This window comes from Xiphophorus couchianus, chromosome 11 (assembly GCF_001444195.1).
Source record: "Xiphophorus couchianus chromosome 11, X_couchianus-1.0, whole genome shotgun sequence".
Taxonomy (NCBI): Eukaryota; Metazoa; Chordata; class Actinopteri; order Cyprinodontiformes; family Poeciliidae; genus Xiphophorus; species Xiphophorus couchianus.
In genome coordinates this window covers 7514855-7538314 of record NC_040238.1, presented here as the reverse complement: position 1 = coordinate 7538314, position 23460 = coordinate 7514855, and the positions used below count along the sequence as shown (strand labels likewise).

The following is a 23460-nucleotide window of genomic DNA, read 5'->3' as shown; positions in this document are numbered from 1 at the left end:
ATTCGGTGTACTCTGTCGCTTCCAGTGAAAAAGGTTACACACTGGACGTTTTACTGGGAGACAAAAACACCACCATGTTGCTGGACACAGGATCAGCAGTATCAGTGATAAGTGACAAGTATTACCAGTCACATCTCACCCAGTTCCCTATAAAACCAGTTGGGTTAAAGTTGAAGTCTTACTCAGGCCAAAGCATCGCTGTTCGTGGATGTATAGTTGTACCAGTACAGTATGAAACACAAAAGAGTATTTTACCACTGATCATTGTTCAGGGAAACAGGCCATCCCTGATTGGACAAAACTGGTTAAAGAAACTACAGCTAAACTGGAAACAGATTTTCACAGTACACAACGTACTAGTGCAAAAAGATGCAAAACCAGGATTACAGAAAGTGATCCTACGCCATCAGGCAGTGTTTTCAGATGACCAAGGCTGCATCAAGGGATTTAAGGCCAGGATTCGCATTAAGCCAAACACTGCACCAGTTTTCTGTAAAGCTCGCCCAGTTCCTTATGCACTAAAGGAAGCGGTAGAAAAAGAGTTGGACAGATTGGAAAAGGTGAAGGTGATTTCAAGGGTCGAGAAAAGTGAGTGGGCATCTCCCATTGTTACGGTGCCCAAAACGGACAAAACCATTAGGATCTGTGGTGACGACAAGGTCAGCATAAATCAGTGCATTGAAGAGAAACATTATCCACTGCCTAATGCTGAAGACCTTTTTGCTACTTTGGCGGGAGGAACATCATTCAGTAAACTGGACCTTTCTCATGCCTACCAGCAGCTGGAGTTAGATGAAGAGTCAGAGAAGTATCTGGTTATCAACACCCACAAAGGTCTGTACAAGTACAGTTGCCTCAGCTATGGCGTTTCCAGTGCTCCTGCTATTTTTCAGTCTGTGATGGATCAGATTTTCCACGGGATGGATCATGTGACCTGTTTTCTGGATGATATTCTCATCACTGCGTCATCGGAGAAGGAACATCTACAGAGGTTGGAAGAACTCCTCACACGCCTGGAGAAGCATGGTGTGAGAGTTAAGCTTGCAAAGTGTCGTTTCCTTCAGAGCAGTGTGGAATATTTGGGACACAGGATCGACAAAGATGGACTGCACCCCATGGAGGAAAAGGTTGCAGCCATAACAAAGGCACCAGAACCAACCAATGTCACTGAACTGAAGTCTTTTTTGGGTCTTCTGAATTACTACAGTTGATTTCTAAACAATCCATCTACCATCCTTCAGCCTCTCCACAACCTGTTGAGAAAAAATGAAACATGGATTTGGACAACAGCATGTACACAAGCATTTGAAGATGCAAAAAGACTACTGCTGCAGAACAAAGTGTTAGTGCATTATAGCACACGCCTGCCATTGAAATTAGCCTGTGATGCATTACCTTATGGGGTTGGTGCAGTCATTTCTCATATCTTGGAAAATGGAGAGGAAAGGCCGGTGGCATTTGCACCAAGAACGCTAACCGATGCTGAGTGGAAGTATGCCCAAATAGAGAAAGAGGCTCTTGCCATCATTTTTGGAGTCAAGAAATACAAATATCTGTACGGAAGAAAATTCACGCTCGTAACAGATCACAAGCCATTGTTGACTATACTGGGACCAAAGTCAGCAGTGCCAACACTTGCTGCTTTGAGGATGCAACGCTGGGTTCTTATTCTAATGGCATATAACTATGACATTGAGTACAGAAGATCAGCTGACCATGCAAATGCGGATGCGTTGTCACGTTTACCGTGGAACTCACCAGACAACACTGCAGAAGAAGGAAGCATCTTCTACTTCTCTTATGTGGAAGAACTACCAATATTAGCAAAAGACATTGAGAAAGCGACTATGAAAGATCCGCTTCTCAGCAGAGTGTGGAGCTACACCATGAATGGGTGGCCAAATTATGTGCAGGATGAAACACTTAAACCTTATTTCATTCGCAGACAGGAACTGTCAGCAGAACAAGGATGTGTTCTTTGGGACAACGTGTTATCATTCCACCAAGTTACCGACAGAAAGTGCTGAAAGACCTGCATCATGAACATCCAGGCATATGTCATATGAAAGCTCTCGCCCGCAGTTACCTGTGGTGGCCAGGGTGTGATGGTGACATACAAGAACTGGTCCAAAGCTGTCAAATCTGTCAAGCTGTGCAGAAGTTGCCAGCGGTCGCACCACTCCACCTGTGGAAATGGCCTGAAAGAGCGTGGCAACGGATTCACATTGACTTCGCTGAAAAGGACAAACACTATTTCTTAGTGGTCATTGACAGTCATTCAAAATGGTTGGAAGTATTCCCGATGACATCCATCACGTCACACAACACCATTGAAATCTTGAGAAGGTTATTCTCTTCATATAGACTTCCAGAAGAACTTGTTTCAGACAATGGACCTCAGCTGGTGTCACAAGAATTCCGCCAGTTGTTGGAGTTAAACAGGATCACGCGCACCATACATGTCGACCACATGTTACCATGGAAACAAGATGTGGAGAAAACTCCAGTTATGTCTTCCCAAGTGCTCGTGGAGGAACCCGAAGAGATCAGAGACTGTGTTGTTCCAGGAAGTCCGAGAGGAACCCTGACAGCATCACCGTTGCCTGCTGAATCACTTGGGCAGACAACAGAAGAACCCTCGGTATCAACCCCTAAAACAACCCAAAGCCCGTCAGCGGAGCGCAGATACCCTGTGAGGCACAGAGTTCCTCCAAAGAGACCGAATCTTTGAAAATGTATAAAGTATGATTTAGTTACTGCTAGTTGATTTTTGAGGTGATAAAGCATTAAGTGCAGCCTAAATTGTTAAATTCTTAGTGAAGGCCATAGGGAATTTATTTGCTGTTATTATGCATTTTTTCCTACATATTAGTTGCAGTAGAAATCTAAAAGGGGAAGAATATAATAGAGTGGTTTGTTGCCTCTAGTGGTAGAAATACAGTTATACCTGTTCTAGGTATAGTTCTTAGTAGGCCAACTTATTAGGTTGGGTTGACAAGAAAAACTTGTCCTGAAGTGGCTGTTCTGTTCCTGCGTTCCACCATTAAAAAGACTTCGCCTCCACATTCCCTCTGCTGGTTCTTTCCAACCCCAGAATATCACACCTTTCACCCTGAGGAATAGAGATTGGCGTTATTCTGGGTTAAAGTCCCAGAAAGAAGGCAAGGCAAGGCAAGGCAAGGCAAGTTTATTTATATAGCACTTTAAAACAGTACCACTGACCAAAGTGCTGTACAATCACAAGATTAAACAAATAAAGATCAAAATTAAAAGAAGAAAAGAAGAAAATGAAAAATAAATAAAAAGAATAAGAAACAAGCGACTGTTTTTTATCCAAAAAAAAAACAGCGGTTGGGTTAGAGTCCCTCCAGGAACCACGGGTTTCTAGGTTAAAGTCCTAGTGAAAGTCCTTAACGGTGAATAAGGCAGGTATTTTCTTGTGGTTTGGTTTTCTAAATTAAGGGAACTAAACCTTTAGAGAATCCGAAAGAACTTTATCGGAAATAAAGGCCCCTCTTAAAGGAGTAAGAGGCAGAGCTACCACAAAGCTGATTTGTTGGATTCTGCAAAGACGTTTGCAGTCTAAAGAGGAAATCCCACCCAATTCAAGAAGAATGGGTCTACGTGGTTCCAGAACTGAACTGTTTGGCGATTGTTTCATCGGTGGACAACATGGACATAGACTCAGGGACGATCTGGACAACCCTAAGATCCAATGCCAGGACCAGTTGGACTGACAGGAAGCCAGAGGAGAGAGATGGGAGAGGATTTCGCTGCAGCGATGCCAGGAAGAGGAGGGGGAGAGAAGCGAAAGAAAAAAGACGTTTAAGATAAGTTTGTATGTTTTGTGTTACTGAACATTGTTTACTAGACTGATTGATTGAGAAATTTAAGTTCTTAAAGAATTATTGCATGAGATGGTTTGAGAGGTGATTTGAATGAGGATTTGAATGAGTTCTTGTTTCTGGTAAATTAGAGCTGCTTGCTGGCAGTAGCACACTTGACAAAAAATTTACATGTCCAGTAATATGTGCCCAGTAAATCTTGTAGGGCGAGATCTGATGTGCTGATTAGGGATTGATCTTATCTTAACACTGGTAGGTGTAAAAGTTACGTCACATTCTAATTGGACTCACACAGCTGTGCAATTTGACTTATCTGCTCTAAATTATGTATGTGAATGGAAGCTTCCAAATTCATCTCTTTCACAACAACTTCTTGGAGAAGTGAAAACTTTAATCTCTCCTTTTTCCAATTTTAAACAGGATGATGAATTAAGCTGCATTTTAAATGTTTATTAGGAGCTGATTGTGAGGGGGGAACGCGTCGTAAGTATCGAGTCCGATGCTGTTGTTCGGGGAGGGGGGGAGGGGGGGGGTCGCAGTACTCCGATGTTGTTTTGTTACTCATTCTGCTGCAAGTTGGCTCAATTTTGACGCGCAAGGCGTAACTGGTAAAATCCGGTTTAGGATTTTCAAAATAAAAGATCTGGAAGTAGTTCATTATTTCTTGCGCGGCCCGGTACCAATTGGTCCACGGACCGGTACCGGTCCGCAGCCCGGTGGTTGGGGACCACTGGACTAGGGGACTGTCGGTAGGTTTTTCGTATCTTGCTATATGTTTCTTTTGTTGCATCTTCCAGGATAGTGTTGTGTTATGTCTTATGACTGAGGAGGGAAATTTGTGTTGATTAATATTAAATATTATCATATTTATTTATAATCAAAAGGGGGGAAATGTGATGGAAAAATTACAATAAGGTCACATCTGCTAGTCATGTTATATGAATGACTGTGAACTCTCACCAAAAGAACTATTTGGGTTACATGTAGAAGGTTGGAAGTTGTTTTCTGCAGCTGCATCAGAACTAGCCTGTCTCGCCCCTTGTTGTTAATTCTTTATCTTTGGTATAAAACTCATGTGTTGTCTCTGCCTGACAGAGCTTTTCATCCAGACCTGCTTCATTACTGATTGTCCTACAAGCTCTCTGTATTGTGCACAATATATGAATAAACCTGATTGAGTGATTTTACCTGAACAGTGCTTGGAAATAGTATTTTTTTCAACGACACACACCTTTGCCAACTGTCCCAAATGCCATTCCGAAGACATGAAGCACACTGCTTCAAACTGTTGGTCTACCTCAAAATTATTTAATTTGTTAAAGTGCATTTTAAAACAAAACAACATTCAAAAAAAGCTTACTCTGAAAATTTAGATATCAGTCCATATTCAACAAAAATTATACTACCATTTTGATTATTAGCAGCAGCAGTATAATATTTGTCATATTTTAATATTTAATATTTTAATCACAAACTCAGCAATACACTCAGGCTGTAGTTTATCCCTGTTCAGCAAGGATAAACTACAGCCTGAATTCAGAATGTTGTGTTTTTGATGTATGTAATTAGCTTTACTACTTTGAAAAGGATTTTATTGCAAAGGTTTGCCAAATTAAAGCTACAAAAAAAGAGTTATAATCCTTCAAGTAATCAGCCTAGCTGGCAGGCCCAGATCTTCAGATACGATGCTGGTAGTTAAACAGATCTGTAATCTTTTCTCTGAATGAAGGCTGATTACTGCGGTTTGGAAACAGGACAGGGTGTCAACATACCATTCTCTCATCTTGGTGCAGCCACTGCTTGGGGTTGTCCTCTGTGGCCAGATAGGCGATCAGGTCCAGGGCAGTCAGGCGGGTTTGTCTTCTTGACGACACAAAAATCAGCACTGGCTTGGCAGGTGAATGACTGCGTATCGCTACAAAGAAATGTTCAGAAATATATTGGCTAATACTTCTTAGGATTGAATAGCAATTTTCAAGTCCCACATCCAAAGGCATAACTTAACATAAAAACATGATGCTTTCTATCTCAGCAGCAGTTTTCTCTGTAATGCTAAATGTTAGACAAATATTTTTGCTTAAAAACTTGTAGAACCTGATCTCACAGTATCTGACACAGAAGAAGACATGAATGTGAATGTGCAGCTTTACCTTGGAAAGTGGGTTTGTTCATGCTGGCCATTCGGGGACAGTAGTGTTGTCCTGGGAAACCATGAATGTGAACTTCCAGTGGGACAGGACGCACAGATGGACGGAAGTTAAACAACCCCACCTGTTAGACAGCACAAGGGAAAATGGAAAAAAGAAGGAAAAAAAATAGAAAATGATTGTGAGCAGCTGGAAACCTGAAGCTCCCTCTGGCTGTGGCATGAAAACAGCAGGACACTGGTGGCCTTTTGTTTAACCTGTGATGTGCCTGACTAATTGGATCTGGTATTCTGGTGTGTTCTATCCCCAATGTCTAGAAATGTTTTAGAGCGATGGAGTGGGCTGGGCAGCTTCCATCCCAGCAGCAGCCAAGCAGCCAGATTTATGGATGGCACACATTCCACTGGGTTTACAAGAACTGGACCTTTCTGTGACTCTGAGCATATGTCCCACCACTCTATTCTGAAACACGAGGATAACACATTGACAAACATCAAAACTGTTGAGCTCTGCAGAAATAAGTAAGATTTCTGCAGATTATTATTATTATTATTAATACAGTGGGTCCAGTCCTGAAACACAGCATGTGTGTTCTTTAGGTTCTTCAATCTAATTTAGCCTTAAACCTAATACTTCTGAGATACAAACTAAAAACAAAGACGAAAATTAGAGAAAACCTGTTGATACTTTAAGGATTTCATTCCAACTGTAGAAAGTTACAGACTTTAGTCTTACAGGGATACATTAATATCATATTAGATATATATCCTATTAATTCAAAATTTTCTTTGCATCATCCTCTCCAGAGGTTCCACAGCCATGCCCCCAGAACAGAACCAGAACAGAACCAGAAACAGCCTTCTTTATCAGGTTGTTGAACCTTTGACACTTACACTGTAATAAACCAGAACTGTTTAATCACGTAACACTATCATTAAATGGTGCTTCTGTTTGATACCCCTTGCAACACTTAAATCCACAAGTCAGGGATGATGTTGTAATCAATAACTCACATAGCACATTATGCTGCATTCACAAGCACTCCAACATTCTGATATTTACTAATTTAAACACTAGTTCAGACAGACCATGTGTTTTTTTAAAATTCACCTGTTGAATTCCCAGCCAGTCAGCAAGGTCCCGAGCATTGGCCAGAGCCGTGGACAGACCAACCACTCTCACTCCTTTTGCAGTGTGAGAGGAGATGAAGTTAGTCCTGGACACAATTACCTCCAACACAGGGCCTCTGTCCTCCCCTGGACACACAGTTCAATAACGTATGCATGTCAGCAGCAGAGAATGTGTCAGAAAATGTAGTTTCTTTCTCTCTACCTCATCACAGCTCTTTAGAGGCCAACACTCTCTGAGAGGTCAGCTGGATGTTTATGCTGCTTTTCAGAACCAGATAACACAGAGTGACACCTACCCAGCAGGTGGATCTCATCTATGATGAGAATGGCCACTTTCTGAACATAGCTCCGGTTCTGCCAACTTCTGCTCACTCCATCCCACTTCTCTGGTGTGGTGACAATGAGGTCAGCTTGTGCGATAGCTCTCATATCTGGAGTAACGTCACCAGTTAGCTCTACCACTCTTCACACACAAGAAACAGGGAAAAGAATGACAACTCTGCAAAACTGGTAGACTTACCATCTTATCACAACAAACTCCTGAGAGGTGGAGCTTTTCTGTGAGGAGTGTCACTTACTGTTTCCCCAGTTTTTCTTCAATCCTGATCTTCCAGTCCTCAATCCTCTCTCTCACCAAAGCTTTCAAAGGGGCAATATAGACGACCTAAATAGCAACAATTAAGACAAAAAGGTCAGGAATGACTTGATAAGCTTAGCCATCAAAAAATTACACCTTATGTATGCGAAACGTCTGTTTTGATTAATACAGAAAAGCATGTGAGAAAGTCAAAGTTTACAGAAAATAAAACCCGGCTTCCTATATTGTTAAATGCTTCTAACCACTTCTAACACATAGTTTAAAGTGGTTATGTTTCCAGAATCAATGTAACAGTGAAGACCTCCAATAAATTAAATTAGAACTGATGCAAAAAGACACACAAAGAGCCTCAGTCAGTCTAACCTTAGAGGAGGGATACTTGCTGAAGACCCGGAACATGGCAAGCTCGGCTGCAATGGTTTTCCCAGAGCCTGTTGGCGCCCCCAGCAGGACGTTGGTGTCAGTGTGGTACAGTGTGTGGAAGATCTGTGTCTGGATGGGATTAAAGTGAGTGAACTTGTACAAGCTCTCAAACTCTTGGTTCCCCAGAGCTGTCACAGGCAATGGCTGCAGGTCCAGAAGTTCTGAGCAGAAAAAAAGGAAAACCACAATGAAATCCAACATATTCACTCGGTTACTATTGCAACAAAAAGCCATGCATGACAGCAAATATATCTAGACACTGTGTCACAGAACAGAGCGTGTAGAGATATCCTAACCAAGACAGGATTTATACTGAAGATTTGAGATCAACCCTGCACACAATACAACAATACAGCTACAACTTAACAATTACTTTGTGATTCATCAGTTGTACACAAACTAAAACTATATTAGCTTTACCAAATCATCAAATCAAGTTAATCTGAAATAATAGAAATGTAATTGGACAATAGACAACAATAGACAACTTTAACTTCATGTGGCAAAATTATCAGCTTCTTTTGTTTTTTTAATGAGCTGCTATACATCAAGATTCTTCAAGACCTTTTTCACTGGGAGAAGCAAGTTGACCTCATCATGTGCAGTAATGCACAGCTGTCTTCTGAGCCTAACAAACTGCATGGTCTACCTATGACAGGAACCACACACTGACCACAATAATGCCCGGTTTAAAGAGATGTGTGGAGAATATAAAAGCTCACATTCATCACACATTACAACCAACAAAGCCTTTCAAAACAAACATGTCTCCTTAATATAATCACAGCACTGATCGTTGATGGTTGACATCCTGTGAAAACAGGGAAGCAATCTCTCAGCTCAAAATGTATATTTTGCAGAATCACCCTGCTATTGCCTTCTCCCACCCCCAAGAAGAGCCCAATGTTAGATGAGTTCTTTAAACATCAGGCTTCACATATAACCATCCAGGTTATTATGAACTGTGACACATTTTAAGTCACATTTCAACCATTTATTAAACAATGCAAATGAGGTGGGCTTTCTAAAACACAATACAGAACAGAATGGAAAAAATAGGTGTTTACTACCATTTAATGATAGTGTCGCGCCAAAGCTTTACAATCAATGGAAAACTTGCATTGCTATTTACTTAAAGCACTTAAACTCCAATGCACTGTATTAAAAACTTGGTGACTTGAAAAATACCATAATTTCTAGACTATTGAGTTCACCTGAATAAGAGCCACACCTAATAACTTTAAAAAGAAAACAAAATTGCGCATATATAGGCCAAACTTGTAAATAAGATGCAAGTGTAACATGAAATAATTACACAAAAATGTTCCACATAAAGAAGAAAATACATTTGCTTTACGGAAACATGCAAATATATAAAAAATCTGGTTTTTGATCAAAAGAAAACACTTTTTTCACATCATACATCAACAGCCGGATGTTACTTCTGGCGAAAATGATGAAGAAGACAACAGGAAGCGTTAGGAGGATGATGGTTAATAGTTTGCTTAATTTTTTGGAAACTGTGCAGCTGGCTCCACCAAAGCTCTCATCATCACACAGTTGATAAGTTGTGTGTCATTCCAACATGTTGAATGTATGACTCTCCTGTAAAATCAGTGACTACAGCTTCCCCAAACTGCTGTATATGTAGCCGCTTCCAAGTATAAGGGGCTTGTCGCGCCAAGGCCTGAATAAGATGTTGACGTCTCCTCTGATAGCTTCTAGATGATGTGCACTAGCACCGTGGCTGAATTATGAATATATGTCATATAAGTGTAAACATTTTTTTTTATTAAAGTTTTTATTATTTTAGAACACACATGTATAGAATGTCTTGGTGCTATGGGTATCCCCACACCTATCCACTTTCCAATGTGTTGTAATACTGCTTTCCAGAATGGGGAAATGCATTTACATTCCCATATTGCATGTTTAAAAGTTCCTGATTCTGTTTTGCATTTCCAACATAGGTTTTTGGCGAGCAGGCCCATTCTATGGAGCCTAGATGGGGTGAAATAAAATCTATGTACCATCTTATAGTGCGTAAATTTCCCTCTTGATTCCTTAATATATTTCCCATTATTTGAAAGTACTTTCAACCATTCTTCATCACTAAAAATGCAGCCAAGGTCCCTCTGCCAGACAATCCCCAGACTTTTACATATATCCTTTTGCATGCTATTAAACAATTTATAAAGTGTAGATGTCTTATATTTGATTTTACTTGAGCCCATAAATTCCTGTATTGGATTATCCTTATGTGTGAAATTGTCTTTAATAATACAGTCTCTAATTTGTAGATATTTAGGGAAACTTTCTTTTTTAAAGTTATATTTCAGCAGTGGTGGAGAAAGTACTCATACAATGTACTAAAGTAAAAGTACAAATACACAGACAAAAATTTACTCAAGTAAAAGTCAAAGTACCACATTATTATTTTACTTAAGTAAAAGTAAGAAAGTACAAGCTTTTAAAACTACCTAAGTATTAAAAGTAAAAGTACTTGCCGACCATAATACCTAACGGCTTATATAATGTCATTAAGTGTACCTATCGTATTTAGTTTTAATAAATCAGTAATGTACCATTTTAATGAGCAATGCTGCAGATAAAGCATGTTTTATTGTGTTTACCCCCTGTGACAGTTTAGATTTAGATATTTTATTCTATGCATCGGAATTCCAGGGATGACCTGCAGGGTTACATGTAATTAGGCAAAATGAGAGAAATTATTATACCTTTGAAATGTTTTATTTAATTCAAAATAAACATGTTCAAAAGAAAATTGTTTCCCTGAAAAAAGGGACTTTAAACTGACCTAACAAACATCAAGCGATTTGGAAACATCTAGTCTTTCGTCCTAACAAAACATGAACTTAACTTTTTTGCCAGCTATTTTGAGAGAACTCTTAACAGAAAGGGGCTGACAATAAACACCTTCCAGGCAGGGGGGGTCCGGCTGACTCTGTGGGCGGGCATGTCCGCCAATGTCGCCGGACTTGCGACAATTGCGTCTCATTGGAACCCATATTCTAATTTATTGAATATGACTGTAACTGTTACATGGAGATTATTTTAATGGCGCTAACATTTATTCAATAACCAGGACGTGAAGGAGTTTAGCGTCAACTTATATGTAACATTCATGGCGGGAGACGTGATCACGACCGCAGTAATCACTGTTACTTGCAAGTTCATGCTAGCTTATAACAATATACAGTAATCGTATTTATTTACTGCAGTCGAGTTCAACAAAAAGCTTGCTAAGATTACATAAAACTTCACTAACACAAATTAATTTAACATCGATAGCGTTTAGCAACTTAACTTACCTCATTATGTTTTTTCAAATTTGATGGTGAATTTTTGAAAGATAGAATTTCATGCTTTCGGGGAAGGCAAAGGCGGCATTGGAATCTCCAGGAAGCGTTTTTTGACCCCGTTATTTCAAAGAAATCTTTTAAATAAGGCCATGGGTGGGGCAGGTCTTCTGGAGGATGACTATCCTTGGACTCCATTCTGGGAGTTAATGATTCTGCAGGACCTGCGTACTGTGCTGCTCTTCTTGAGGGAGGGCCTAATGGTTATTTCCCGCTTTGGATTGGTTCGGCGGACTGATTCTGCTCTCGCCATTGGATACTTTCAAACTAACGAACAAATCAAAAAACTGAAATGCGTCTTGGATGTAACGAGTAATGAAACGCTATATAGAAATGTAGTGAAGTAGAAAGTACAGATACTTACTGTTAAATGTAGTGGAGTAAAAGTAGAAAGTATCCATTATTAAATCTACTTAAGTAAAGTACAGATACACGAAAATTGTACTTAAGTACAGTAACGAAGTACTTGTACTTCGTTACTTCCCACCACTGTATTTCAGCATGATATCTGAAAAAGAAATAAAAACCCCATCTGTATACAAGTCATCTACAATACATATTCCCTTCACAAGCCATTGTTCCCAGTAAACAGTTTTTCTTCCAATACAGATGGATGGATTAAACCACAATGAAGAATACAACTGTTTTAAATCAGACATTCTATATATTTTATGCATCTCCTTCCATACTAATTTAGAATGTGTCAATACTGGATTTGTGGGAAGAGATTGTCTATTATATGTTTTACCATGGGAAAGAACATCTATTGGTCTGAAAGGGTTCACTAATTCTTGTTCAATATTCATCCAACTCAGATTTCTTTCTCCCTTTTCAAAATATTTGAACAACCTAGACATTTCAAAAGCGAGATTATATAACCTTACATTAGGGAGGGCCATGCCCCCTATGTCCCTTGCACACCACATTTTCTTAATGCTAATTCTGGGTTTCTTCTTGTTCCAAAGGAAGTCCTTAACATAAGTCTCATACTGTTTGTATACCTGTGATGGGATGTCAACAGGCACCATCATGGACACATAATTGAACAATCTATCACCATTTTTATTACATTCACCTTTCCCCATAAAGAGAGTTTCAAGTTAACATTTCTTACTGCCATAATTTTTAATAATGTGTCATGTGAACTAACTTATTCACGTTATTTTAACTTAATTTCTTATTTAGTGGGAACGCCGAAATTGTGAAATTGTGTTTTTCGACATTGGCAGAATATAGACAACGATTTGTTTACATTTGTGTACATATATATATATATATATATATATATATATATATATATATATAGACAACTATCTTCTTCCTGTCCACTTAAAGAAGTCAACAGGAAGAAGACTGAAGAAAATCATCTTCTTCAGTGTTAGAATTGAACAACCTCAGATTACTTTGTCACTCAGTTCCTCAGTCTGTCTCTTGTAACTCTTAATGTCACTTTCGTCTAGAGGCAAATTCGCCCTTGAGCTTATGCCGTCCTCTTCATCATGCAGAAGTCCAGCCTTTGGAAACTCGTTGGCGGTCCAAATATTAGCTGCATCATTCTTTAAGCCAGGGGTTTTCAACCCTGGTTCTTGAGATCTCCTGTCCTGTACTGTAGTTTTAGATTAATCCTTTCTCCAACACAGCTGAACAAATAAATGACTCATTCAAGAGGTAATTCAGTCATTTGATTCAGCTGTTTTGGAGCCAGGATGCATTTAAGAGCTGAAGGACACGGACAAGGCTAGGAGACCCCTGCTTTAACTGACCGTGTTCAAAGTGTGTCAATAAAGTAGAGGCTTAGTGCAGAAATTACAGTACAAGAAAAAGTATTTCTCATGTGGGAGGTTTTCTGCTTGCAATAATAAATCCAGTGGCTTTCTTGAATTTGGTTGGACATTGTGTGTGTTTGCTTGTATGTACCAGTGTGTGGGGGATGTCGCTCAGGTAGAATGAGGTTCTGGAAGTTGATGATGCACACAGCCTCGGCTCCAAGCCAGCGGTCAGACACCGCCTTAATGTAGTACTGGGAGGGTAACGGCTCAAAGATGGGAATGGTGAATACTATGTGCTGAGACTCTTTGGTTACCACCTACGTAAAGAACCAACATACAAGTCATTAAAAATGACACACTCCATCCTTAATTTAGCTAAGTTAAAATACAAAAACCAACCTGTTTCTTCTGCAAGAGGAAGTACTCAGAGTGGTAGATGTGATCATTGATGGGGTCTTCCACCCACAACCACCATGGCTCACCCACAGACCCGTGGACCTGAAGTATAAGTAAAACATAGCACTTATCAAGATAAGAATCAGAAACTACTTCAACAAAGAAAATAAATACACAAACCAAAGTGAAGCAAAGGCAGCTAAAAAAAGATATGTTTTTTGCTGGCCTTAAACTTACACTCTGCTGATTTAAAAGTCAGAGGAAGGGAATTCAAAAGTCTTGGTGCCACCAAAGAGAAGGATCTGTCTTCTTTAGTTTTTCATTTTATATGGGGGACAAACAGCAGGTATTTATTACAGTTAGCACTGTTTCCCAACCCTGGCCCTCAAGGCACACTACCCTACATGTTTTTGATTTCTCAATGCTTCAATATGCCTCATTCAGCTGATTTCAGCTCAACAAATACTTGTTAATTGAAATCACCTGGGCTGAAGCAAGGAAACACAAAACATGCAGGGCAGTGTGCTTTGAGGACCATGGTTGGAAAACACTGGCTTTCTCTTCATTTAGCAGGATAAAACTTTCAGTCATCCATTTTTTCAATGAATCCAGAGAGTTTAGTCAAATATGCAGTTCATTAGACTTCAGTAAAAAAGTTGAAAAGAAATGTACAACATAAAAATGATGGGAAATATGCTAAAAAGATAAAACCATTGGCCTAGGCCTGTCACGATAGCAAATTTTGCTCAATGATTAATTGTCTCAAAAATTATTGCGATAAACGATAATATTGTTTGAAGACCTTTTTACACTGATTTAATGAAAATGACGTAATAATGCATGTGATTTCCTGCCAAAGATAGATACACTTTATTTTCAAAAGAATACTTAACACTGGAACTGATAAACAAAATAAACAAAACAACCAAAAACAAAAATAAAATGGATTCTCAGTCTCCATTAACAAAAAACGCACTTGAAAAAAAAAAACTAAACATAAAGCCAAAGTGGAAATAAATACTGCATTCAACCAAAGGATTATGAAGTCTGTATATTATGTTGCCCTTCAGTAATAATTAGATTTAAATAGAGAAGATGGGCACATCGACTACCTGATGCAATAGTTCACACTACATGATTTTTTGCTGCTATTTTTCCCCTTATGACAATCTTAGATCGTTGGTCTTTCTAAGATTGTGTGGTGTGTTACGGTAGATCGTCATTGCTGCTCCGATCTAAATCAGGTGTTTTCCTCGACTGGGCGCTTTAACCCAGCCTGTTGAATGTGACAGGGAGCCAATCAGAAAGCGAGGATTCTCCTCTGAGGGGAAATTACGTCGGGGAATCCCAAACAGCTGACACGGCGCAACCCGAAGTCCAGCGGACATCGGAGATGATATGTGGAAACAACATTAATGTTTATTCAACATTTTGTGCAAAGAATATAGAAATGACAAGGAGAGGAGTTGGAGCGAAATTGCTACTGCAGTTGATAAACCCGGCAACTTTTCAGCTGTTCTTCGTTAACGTGACGTAAATCGGTTATAATGATTTTCATTCCGTCAGGACTGACACTGGCCACATGCATTGCAGGTAGATTGTTAGGTTAGGTTAGGTTAAACTTTATTAATCCCATAGGGAAATTAAGGTTATCTGTTGCTCACACATTAATTCACATCCACACAACATTAAAATCGTACATCTGGAGACAACCATACAAGATAGAAGAATATAATAAATAAATACATTCCCACTAAAAGAAGTCTAGTAAAAGTGCTTAAATAAATAGTAGTAAAGCATTGATTAATACCTGGTTTTAAAATTAGTTAACTGGACTTGTAGCCATTATTTTGTGCCCATTGTTGGACACCACACAGCAGGAACGAACCCGATCAAACCGTTATACCTAGGATTTCTGTCGGCTAATGTGTGGTCTGTCAGGTTTTGAAAATGGGCCGACAGCTCTAAGATCGTGTAGTGTGCGCTGGGCTTTACACTAATGAAATGAGGAAGGGAGGGTCAGTGGAGAGCACCGGAGTTTAGCCTTTTTTCATTCAGTGTCATTAACAGAAAGAGAAAAAGGCCGGAAGAGACGATAAGATAATTAAAATGACGTCGATAGTTTTAATTTATCGTAGGAAAGAAAATAAAGATAATAAAGATAATTTTCGTAGGAAGAAATATGAACATGCATCATATATCGTAGTGATTTCATATTTTTCATAATCAAAAAATCATGTAGTGTGAACTATTGCATCAGGTCAGGGCCGGATTTAGGAGGATGGGGGCCCCTGGGCTAGAGTCAATATATATATATATATATATATATATATATATATATATATATATATATATATATATTTGTTTGTGTTTGTTTTGTTTTAGAGGATGAGCAGAAAATGACCGAACAGTAAGTTTTGACAACTTACAACTCTAATAAGCCAGTTGTCACAAACTACAAACAACTCTGAACTCTTTTCTAGAAAGACTAAACCACATGTTGGGGTTGAAACTAGAATATGATGCTTGCATCACAAAATAAAATCACTGAATAGTTATTGTTGCCTGGACTTCAACACAAACTATAAAACAGATTGAGTGCAAGAAAGTGCAATGCTCAAATATACTTTTACAAAGCAAAGTGAGTAAAACAATATTTATACAAATATCCCCAGCATTTACAAGTCCATAAGTACAAGTGGAATATATCAAAACTCAAACTTTTTCTTTGGTTTTAAAGTTCTTGGTAAGCGGGGGATAATGATGTTTCTGCTCCATCTCCGCTAACAGGTTTAAAAAAGCCTGTTAGTTTAGGCATTTTGTTTGTCGCCTCTTTGGCGCGATGCTCTTTTTCTTTTCTCTTCCTTCTTTTCTGCGCTCCGCTGTCATATTTTCTGTTGTCCGCCATTGTAAAATAATATTCCCTTGACGCTCCTCCTCCGCAATGCGTAAGATGCGTCAAAAGTGGACCAATAACAAGCAAGCATTCAAGATGGACGTTTGCCAGAACAAATTGGAACATTTTTCATCGGTGCTGTCAAAATCATCGTAGTCATTGATTAAATTCTGACACTATCCATTCACAAAAATATAAAACATCCTTCGGGTCCCCCGAAATGCCGGGGCCCCGGGCTGCAGCCCCGGTAAGCCCCTGCTAAAATCCGGCCCAGCATCAGGTAGTCGGATGTGCCCTACGTTTATCGCGACAGGCCTACATTGGCCCAAAAGAGAGCAGATAGAGCAGAAACAATAGTCCCAAAAAAGAGCCCTCTCTGTCTTGACAAAATGAACAGGACAGAGTTTGGGATCTGTACATACATGTAGGTTGATCTATTAGACAAGTAAGAGGACAATCATTTTAAAGCAGAACTTGGTATACCAGCCCAACCCCTCAGCCTCTCTATCAGGGTCAGATGGTCAACACTGTCAAAAGCTGACGTTAGGTTTAACATAAGCAGCACAGAACATTTTCCTGAATCACGCTGCATCAAAATATCAATGGAGAATCTAAGAAGAGCTGTTTCAGTTTCAGTTGAATGCAATTTATGAAGCCCTCACTAAAACTGGTCCAAGACACTGTGGTGATCCAGAGCAGGAGCAGGAGGACGCCTTCATGACACTAGAAAGCTTAACTAGCTCAGGAAGGAACACTGGCTGGAATCTGTGTGAACTAACAGGGAGAGAAAAGTCAGCCCATGTGTAGGTGGAAAAAGATTTTTTCTCACCTTACTGAGTTCAATCTATGAAATAAAGAATTAGTTTGAAATCTTCATTTGAAGAAATATGAACAGAAAATGCTGAAGGAGTATTTGACCCTGACAGCATTAAAAAACAATTTAGAACTACCTTTGCTTCTAGCAATCAAATTAGAAAGATTTGTTGCCCTTGCTTCTTTAACTGCATTGTTAACCCTCTGATGCGTGAGCGACTGACTATACAGTCTTCCATGAGTGGATCTTTTTTGACCCATGTTAGAATCAATGTGTTTTTAGGCTTCTTTTTTTCATTTTGATTCAAAATAATGTTTTGCATAATAGTTTCTTGTGTTTTATTTCACCCAAGAATTATTTCATGTTTGAAATATTTTCATTTTTCAATTTCTTAAACATATTTAGAACAATTTGTAAAACATTTGTGACAATTTGTAGAACATTTTTAAAAGGAAATGCCAACAACAGCAACGATGGAACAATGTCAACATCCATTATATGTGCATGTGTGTGAGCGTGAGGGGCAGGGAGATACGTGTGTGACAACGAGCATGTTTCTTGAAACTAGCTAAACAAGCTAGCTAACATTACTGTCTGCATTCTATTGTGCAATGTGTACCACATATGTGTGTGCATGTATCTGTGTGCATCCATCCATCCATCTTCCGCTTATCCAGGACCGGGTCGCGGGGGTAGCAGCCTAAGAAGGGAGACTCAGATTTCCCTCTCCCCAGTCACTTGTTCCAGCTCCTCCGGAGGAATCCTAAGGCATTCCCAGACCAGCTGAGAAACATAGTCCCTCCAGCGTGTCCTAGGTCTGCTCCTCCCAGTGAGAGGGGGCCCGGAACACCTCGCCAAAGAGGCGTCCAGGAGGCATTCTAACCAGTTGCCCGAGCCACCTCAGCTGGCTCCTCTCGACTTGAAGAAGCAGTGGCTTCCAGGATGACTGAGGTTCTCACCCTATCTCTAAGGGAGATCCCAGACATCCTACAGAGAAAATACATTTTGGCCGCTTGTATCTGTGACCTCATTCTTTCGGACATGACCCTAAGCTCATGACCATAGATGAGGGTAGGAACGTAGATCGACTGGTAAATCAAGAGCTTCACTTTTTGGCTCAGCTCTCTCTTCACCACAACACACCGGTACAGCGCCCGCTTCACTGCAGATGCTGCGCCAATCTGCCTGTCGATCTCCCGCTATATTTTTCCCGCATTGGTGAACAAGATCCTGAGATACTTAAAATCCTGAACTTGGGACAGAACATCCTCCCCGCCCTGGAGAAGGTACTCTATTCTTTTCCAACTTTACATTTATTAATTTATTTATATAGCTATGAATTTTTATTTTATTTATTGAGATGATAAAAGAAAGAACTTTGAACACATTGATAACAGTTTTGCATGTCATTCAATACATTCTCTCTTTTGGTTTTCTCATCCAGGGTGTCAGACACACACCGAAACACATGCCGACACAAACACACAAATAATACACATGCACAATAAAGAATAATCTGTAATGTTAGCTAGCTTGGTTAGATAACTAGTGTTGGCTAACTTCAAAGAAGGCTAATATGCTGATTGTTATTCATGATTGACACACACACACGCTCATTTGTGAAGTAAAAAATAAAGATAATTATTTGCAAAAGTTCTTGCTGTGGTTCACAAAAAAAAATTTCCTGACAGTCACAGTTGGTAAGAAACAAAGATGAATGCAGGTCATTTTTGATCCACTCACGGAAGAAAGGGGTAGTAATATAAAACATGCTATTTCTTAAAATGTAAAAAAGGTAAATTAAAAATTTGAATTGTATGATATAAGTAACATGGTTTTTGAGTAATACCTGGAATATGAAATGATGGAAATTTTTATTACAAAGATATTGCAAAAAAAATGACCTCAGGGACTAGAAAATCCTTTAAGAACAGAAAATGCAACAATCTAGTTTTCTTCTGCAAACGTTAAATTTTTCTGCAAAAACGTTTTAAGCAGCAGATGCTATCATTTACCCACAGCGTAGGATTTGACTCAGGCATTGACCTCTTTGTAACAGGCTTGCTATTGTCTAAAACAGAGAGACAATGTAGGTATGCAGGTGTGAATTATTTAAAAAAAAAGAAAGGGCAAACATTTCTTTCTCCAGATAGGGATATCTACTGTTCTGCAGCTGCTACATGCATCCCTGCTCCAACAAAGATGAGTCACATGACTGAGTTACCTCTTCAGCATGCCATAAAATTTGGCAAAGGCCCGATAACGAGCCATTAATTTGATTCAAGTGTGCTGAAGCAGGGCATAGTAGACCTGGATGGTTGGCTGGAGATGCCTGGTCTAGATGTGCAAAGCTGGTTAAAACACCTCCTTAACGATGGAGCCACTGACAACTGTCATGGAATACAAAATCTGTATAATTTTCTTTTTACTTCTGAGCAATCCAGCACATAAAAAGCAACAAGAAAATATATTAGATTTATGTGACAAAATGCAAATCAATGGGAATTTGTGTTAAGCACTTTAAAACAAGATGGCCTTATGATTACCATCTTGATTGATACAGACAACAATGAATGAGACTGGTGTAGAGACACAGTGTCACACACAGTCTCTGTGTGTGGTTTGTTTTCAGGGTGCCTTTGGGGAGGAGGGCTCATGTGTTGGGACATGTGTCCTGGCTCTGCAGCTGGATCACAGCTAAGCCAGCCAGTGTTCCATTTCCACTCTCCCATGATTAGCGCATGCATTGCTAATCGGACATAAACATTCATCTTCATATTCAGCCCCACTACTATAGGCTTCCTGTTTCCCTCAGATTCCATTATAATGTTTGGGCTGAACTTCCCCTGATTCACCAGTGGCCAGTCTGACCACTGAGGTGAGACATCTTGGCGAGGGCTGTAGGCATTCAGGCTCTCGAGCACAGATGGAGATTCCAGGGCGGGAAAAATAACAAAGATAGAAGAAGAATGAATGTGGTCATGCAGTGCTGCTTGGGTTATTAAACAGTTGTGTAAATATTGAGTGACGTGTTTTATTAGAGAGGAGGAGGAAAAACCCTGAAATGAAACTCTCAAAATGCAGCAGCTGCTGTCTGCCTGGATTCACAGCATAATTCATCCTTTGGAATCTGCTAACAATTAATAGTATCTATGACCAAGTACTACAGAAATGACAAAGCTTTAAACAGGAGGGGTGTGTTGCATGCAGTGGGAAATTTATAAATATTGTCAAAGTGGGTAAAAAAGTACTTCAGCTCTCAATATTTAATTTCTTGTTCAAATCTTTTGTATGAGGCAAGAAGGAAAAGGATATAGCTTCAATTTAGAGTGCTGCTGAGCGTTCTTGAACTGGAGTACTGTTCTCACAGTGACTGAGTCAGTTTCTGATGGATCAGGTAGTGTTGTAGTTAAGACCACTCCTGCTGCATGAAGCCAGGCAGCATAGTACTGTAATGTCTGCCACATGACAGGTGACGAAAACAAAGAGCGTGTTCTGTGTGCTCTTCTGTTCTTGTGTGTTATTTATTTGCTAATTAAATAAATATCAAAATATATAATTAAACAAAACAACAATAACTACTGCAGTGTACGCAGAGCATTACAAGAACAAAGATCGACTCAGTGAGGCTCCAGTCCTATCGTTTATAGTAAAGAGGAATCCAGAATAATCGGATTGTTCATGAATGTCACATCCCTATATTGCAGACTTTGGTCACAGCGTTGCCTCATACATGCGACACGTCAGATAAAGCTCCGCACAATAATTCAGTGCAGTGAGTGGTGTTTTTTCATAGCAAATGCAATTTGTCCTTGCACAGCTAGCTTTGCTAACATGACATCCATGTGGATGGTCAGGTAAGTGATGTAGCTTGCCTTTGTTTGAGCTTCTTTACTAAGTGACGATAAAAGGTAGCCGTAATCCCCACCGTCTGTGAAAGCAAAGTGCTGCTGAACAGGGTCAGCCCAAGCCTCCATGGAGCCATAAGCAAAATTTGGTTTTGGGGCTCTCTATTTATACCAACAATGTGGATTGCTGTAATCAACAGTTATATGTACACCTACTGTAAACTTATTGGATCTCTTATGGTGCCGTTTAGATGATATCCTATGCATGTATAACATAGAATACATTTATCGGCCAACCTATTTATCGGCCAGTCGATTTCTGGTTGCCGATTTCCTTAATTTTGAGGGATTGTGATCAGTCGACAGTTACATATGAAGCCAATCTTATCCCCTGATCTTATCTTGGTCAGCAAAAGTTTAAAAATCGGCCTCTGTCCTCTTCTGCTTTACAGTGAGAAGTTTGACTGACAGACCGGCCTAGCAGGTCATTTTCTGCATGTTTGCAGTTAACAATATTCACTCCACTGTTGCTAACTCAGTGACTTTCTTGCTATATTTAGCGACATTTCAGCAAAGAAAAATTGGTATCAGCCAAAAAACTGCAATCGATGCAGTCCTACTTAAGATGGAATACATATACACATATTCATGACATTCTTTGATTAAACTAATTTCACTTAAGCGTAACTCCAATAGCTAAAAATGTAATTTATACCAGGTGAGTCTTCCTCCCCTGAGAATGTGGACCGGTACCTCGTTGATTCTGAGCCTTTAAATAATTTTAAGAAGTTGATGTAAAAATAATGTTTGTTTTAGCCACATAAATGATCATGCTCATCAGGAAACAACGTATTGTCAACTACAGCTTAGAGCCGCTCATTGATATATTCATGTAGTAGCCATGTAGCCTAATGTAAAAACATTTTGCTAGACAATGTCAAACATTGAGACATTTTAATTATTGTTATCAAATGTTATCAAACACCATTTTGAAACCAAAAAAACCTCAGAAACAAACCACGAGAATCAACTCATTAAACCTCAGTTTCACACAAAACAAGCATCGTAGCATAAATGTTTGGCTGTTGAACTGGACCATTTGTAAACTCCTGACCTATTGGAGGTCACAATTTGTCCAAAAGTGCATGGCTGTTATCTTGATGAACTGACCTCACAATGTTGACAATATTTCAGTATTATCATAGCAAACAAGCTGTGGTCTGAGAGATTTTGAGGAAAATAATAAATAATCATGGTCCGAGCGGTCAGTGAGGAATGTGCAATCCCAACAGACGTTATCGAACATTTAGGGGGCGGAATACAATTTATTACATTTCTAAAACCAAAAAGAAGTCTGGAATAATGGATCATGGCCTACAGCTGACCTCATATCCAGTTGAATGAAGGACAGGATCTACCATAGGTTTGTCAGCACGATGGTAACATGTAGGAAACATCCCTTTTTTTTCATAAGAACAGTCAAATCAAACCCTTAAGCTGCAAATAAACACAAATAAATAAAGAAAACCAATATGACAATATGACCCTTTTCACGTGATATCACTCTCTTCAAAACTCCCCCTGCTCCACCATGATGGACGTCAAAACAACCTAAGAGCTCCCGTAAAGCCTGTCATAAAACTTACATGTGGCAGTCTAATATCGCTTTTATTTGGTTAATTTCGCAGTAAAAATGGTCACAGGATACCATGCGGTCGGCTGCACAAACAGGGGGAAAACAAAACTTGTCATTTTATTTTATAACTTGTAACAAGGAAAGATGTGGCGACACTAGATAGCAGCCATCAGTCGTAATAACTGTTAGCCCTCGGTGTAAGAAGAAGAAGAAGAAGAATTACTTTATTCATCCCAGCAGGGAAATTATTTCGCAGTTACAGCAAGAATTTTTTATACACAGATTAACACACACACGACGGGAGCTGTGTCTGCAGGCAGCCAGCTGAGCCGGCGCCATTTTTGAAGGAGGACATGCGGCAAAGGTCGTCGGGACCGGGAGTCGAACCCGCGGGTCTAAGGCCTCCAAATGTGGGGCGTGCTAACCCCCTGCGCCATCACAGCACGCCCACAGCACGTAACCGTGGATTTGCAGCGAACAATTTTTATAAGGTAAGAAAATTAACATTCATATACTCTATAAGTAAATATGATTAGAAAGATGTCCATTATCCCATTATGGCGAAGGTTCGTGTCTAA

At 39.5% G+C, this 23460-nt stretch overlaps 1 protein-coding gene across 1 annotated transcript in view; it reads right to left on the bottom strand.

Annotated features, from left to right (window-relative positions):
• The window catches only part of ascc3 (activating signal cointegrator 1 complex subunit 3), a 238337-nt gene that overhangs the window by 45184 nt on the left and 169693 nt on the right, over window positions 1-23460 (bottom strand). The window contains exons 23-30 of the mRNA XM_028030743.1: window positions 13692-13790; window positions 13441-13609; window positions 8084-8304; window positions 7701-7786; window positions 7419-7585; window positions 7103-7248; window positions 5996-6116; window positions 5618-5760 (exon numbers count right to left, since the gene is read on the bottom strand). Coding sequence (XP_027886544.1) covers window positions 5618-5760; window positions 5996-6116; window positions 7103-7248; window positions 7419-7585; window positions 7701-7786; window positions 8084-8304; window positions 13441-13609; window positions 13692-13790 — 1152 coding nt within the window. The remainder of the gene's footprint in view (window positions 1-5617; window positions 5761-5995; window positions 6117-7102; window positions 7249-7418; window positions 7586-7700; window positions 7787-8083; window positions 8305-13440; window positions 13610-13691; window positions 13791-23460) is intronic.